General features: G+C 41.2%; 1 protein-coding gene across 1 annotated transcript; it reads right to left on the reverse strand.

The window, feature by feature from the left end:
- Positions 1–1,334: 1,334 nt before the first annotated feature.
- Positions 1,335–3,443, reverse strand: LOC147663151 (zinc finger protein 862-like; the record flags this gene model as incomplete). The annotated part of the gene is made up of 2 exons (XM_086950633.1): positions 1,335–2,753; positions 3,180–3,443. Coding segments are annotated over 2 exons (1,683 nt in total), but the record flags the coding sequence as incomplete, so codon positions are not given.
- Between the last annotated feature and the right edge of the window lie 339 nt (positions 3,444–3,782).

The raw sequence follows: 3,782 nt of genomic DNA on the forward strand, positions 1-3,782 counted from the left end.
AATAAACGGCAAATTTCACCATTTACCTCCCTATGTATGTGTATCAAAGTGCTGTGGGGAAGGTTTCTGCAAACATACATGGGAAAAAAATACCTAACATATAAACTTTAAATACAACATATCAGGCTGGCACTTACTTGTAGTGAGGAAGCTGATGCTCAGATGAGCTAAGGTTTGCGGTTCTTCAGATCGCTGCCTTCTGTCCTTCCCTTTGAAATAACTTTTATGGCCAGAGTCAAGTGCTTGTTCTTTCAAAATAGGGAGACAGTTGCATATTCATGGACCGGGAAGGCTGTGTCAAAATTGTCATTGTCCAGTGTTTCCTCTGAGCGAAAGCACTACTGTTGGGGTTGGATGAAAGTGTCAACTTTCGAGCTGCTGTCAAGTCTTGTATTGCATTAGCGCTCCGTCAGCTTTGGGGCAGATGAATGTAGCTCATTTTGTAATCCGTTTATGCTGCCAAGTCCTCAAACTTTCATTTACCTTGCTGTAGCTGTGGCAGTGCTCAATTTGTATAAAAAAAAGTGCCAAGGGCCGTGTCAGGAATCCATGGCTTGGCAGTTCGGGCTGGACTGTTCTCATGAGGCACAGGGGTCATTCAAGACCAATTTCCATATAGCCAGTCCTGAACTGGGGTGCCTGGGGAACAGTGAGCTAAAGAACGATGATGGATTCAACCCAGGTCTGTGACTGGGAGTGACTCAAAAGGAGACAAACAGCTGTCAATTGTCAGAACTATTTAATAAATTGGTCAAGACTGATTTGCATAGCCAGTCCTGAACTGGGGTGGCGAAAGTGAACTAAAGAACGATGATGGATTCAACCCAGGTCTGTGACTGGAAGTCAGTGTCTCGAAAGGAGACAAACAGCTCCATGGCAAATTGTCAGAAAGTATAATTTAATAAATTGGTCAAGACTGATTTGCATAGCCAGTCCTGAACTGGGGTGGCGAACAGTGAACTAAAGAACGATGATGGATTCAACCCAGGGCAGTGACTGGGAGTCAGTGTCTCGAAAGGAGAAAAACAGCTGCCACCATGCAAATTGTCAGAAGTAATTGACAGACACCACAGTGAATGGTAAAACACAAAAATGCACACTTGTTAAGGTGCTGATTTGAACAAGAGAGTAGCATTAAACTGAGTCGCTATCTTCTGAGTCAGTAACAACAGCGTTGTTTTGACAAGGATGTTTGTGGCCCATAATATGTCTTGTTCCTGGATTTGCTGAAAGCCAATGCAAAACGGCTGGGTTTGGATCAAAAGTGTCTAACTCCGGACCATCTACTTGGATTCGCATTAAAGCAGACATGGTGTCACTTTTAAGGGACGTACGGAGCTCATTTTTTATTCGGTTCATGCTGCTAAACCCCCGTTCACATATTGCTGTTGTTGGACTGATGGAAAGCATGATTTCTAAAATTGGAAGGACATTTTTAACTTCTTCTGGGCGTTTTTTCAATAGCTGAGTGAAGAGGGATACAGGCTTATGCGACATCCTCCGATGAAAGACGTACAGTTTAAAATCTAGCCACTCTCCAGGGGCAGACTGAATTTCTTCATCAGTAAGTACCTTTTTGTAGTACATAACAAGTTCCTCAAATTCTTGATCCCCAAAAACTCTAATCTTTTCAACAGAGTCTGGCCACAAACTAAAATCAAAAATGTTAAACAAAGAATGCGGCTTGCCTGAGATGTGCTTCAGAAAGCGGTCACTCATAAAAGAAAGAGCATTCTCTATTAACTCAATAGTGTCTTCCTTGACACTAGTTTCATTAGAGCTGCCTTTTCTAGCAGGCTTTGCCTGTGTTAGTAACGGGACCCCTGCGAAATTTCCATCTTTAAAAACCAATTGAAATTGTGTTAGTGCTTTTCCTGGCTTTGTTTTCAGCAGTATTAGCTTCTGTTGAAGCACCTCGATTCTTCTTGCAACTTCAGAAATAAGACTGTCTTCTTGTTGAAATGCCTTAGACACTTGCTGAAGCAGCTCTGTGAAGTCTATCATGAAGTGCAAGAAATAAAGAAACTTTTCCGATTTCATGTCATGAAGCAATCCTTTGGCTTTGTTTGAATATTCATCAGTACCAGTAGCAAGGTGCTCAAGATGAAGTACTGTAGCTTCCCAGTTTGTCTTAAGCGCTGTTACTGCCCTGTGCTGACTTGCTACCCATCTGATTTGCTGCAAGCCACCAAAATGTTGTAACTGCTCTTCCAGATTATCAGCTATCTCTTTAAGTTCCCTTCTCCGCTTAGGTGAATAATAATATAGTTTGAAACATCCTTTGAGCACCTCTTCAAATTTGGATATGTATGAACTCTTTTTTTTAACATCACACACAGCAAGCTCTAGATTGTGAGCTACACAGTGCACAACTGCAATGTGATTGCAATTGTCCAATCCTTGATGCTTGGAGACTTCGTCCAGTAGCTGCTTCACAGCACCAGATTTAGTACCGAGGTTCACAGCAGCTCCATCTGTATTCAGACCAATGCATTTCTGGCTCAGAATATCCAGAGATATGCCCATGCTTTCCAGACCAACCATAATAGCATTTTTCACTCCGGACGCAGTGGAGTTTTTCATGCTGACAATGTCACACAGATTGGTAACAAGGGTGCCTTCACAAACGAATCGTATATAAATAAGTTCCTGTTCCTGAATTCCTTTGTCAGTTGACCCATCTGACAGAACACTGATGAACCTAGTATTTTCTATTTGGGATCGAATTGTCATTTTTAGGGTCTCGGAAATTGCTATTACAAAGTTACGGCATGCATTATCAGTCATATAATTTTCGAAATTCCACTCAGGATTGTTCTTTTTCTGCAGTGAGCAGAGTTTTGGAAACTTAATAAAAGCCTCACCTTGTTTTGCAATATAATAGGCTGTATTAAATAAAATGTTTAAGTGCCGGATATTTTTTTCATGCATTTTTGTGATTGATTTAGCTATGCAGGTTTCCTGTGGCTTTTGAATTGCAGCTTCATGTAATATGCATTTTTCATGCAATTTGCTCTTGTGGTGCCATTCCAACGTCTCCCTTTTGAATTTATCTGTCACACCAACATATAGGGAAGACTTAGTATCTGCGAGATGAGGACATTTCCTGCAAACTCCACAATACAAAACTTGAGATTTTTTAAAACTGGGCTCAACTAGGTCAGCAGCAGCTCCGTTACTTTCCTGTTCTTCAATCACTGCCCACTTGAAATCTTCAAGCCATTTCTGTTGTACAACTCTTTGTCTTTTTTTTTGATCATACTCCCTTTGCTTTTGGTGGATTTCTTCTAATGACTTCCTTTTCCCAACTGCTGTACTCTCTCCTGCATTAATTTTAGCTCCAGTGGTTTTTCCGGCCAACCACAACCTGATGTCTGCCATTGCACTCTCTGCCTTGTCTTCACTATTAGCCAGCACTGACTCCCTGCTTCTGTCGCTTTGAGCTAGAATCAAAAACAATAACTCACTGTAATTTAAAAATAATTAACTTGAAGTTTGTACAAACTACAATACGGTATAATTTGCTTTCAATAATTAAACAATGATGGTAAGGTTCCAATATACATTTTTAACTGCATCAGATCTGTAACTCACTGTGTGGCACTCTCAGGTTCGCACAAAAGCACCCCAATTTGGAATGCGCTCTAATCAACGATGTGCAACACCAGTGCAGCTTCTGAAATAACTGAGACTCACTAGTCTGCTCTTGAGTATTGCGGGTTCTAAGGAGGGTTATACCTGTTCAGTAAAACTAAAGGTCTGCCTGACGCTTCCCCCTCCCA

The sequence above is a fragment of the Lissotriton vulgaris genome, unplaced genomic scaffold, assembly GCF_964263255.1.
Source record: "Lissotriton vulgaris unplaced genomic scaffold, aLisVul1.2 SCAFFOLD_13507, whole genome shotgun sequence".
Taxonomy (NCBI): domain Eukaryota; kingdom Metazoa; phylum Chordata; class Amphibia; order Caudata; family Salamandridae; genus Lissotriton; species Lissotriton vulgaris.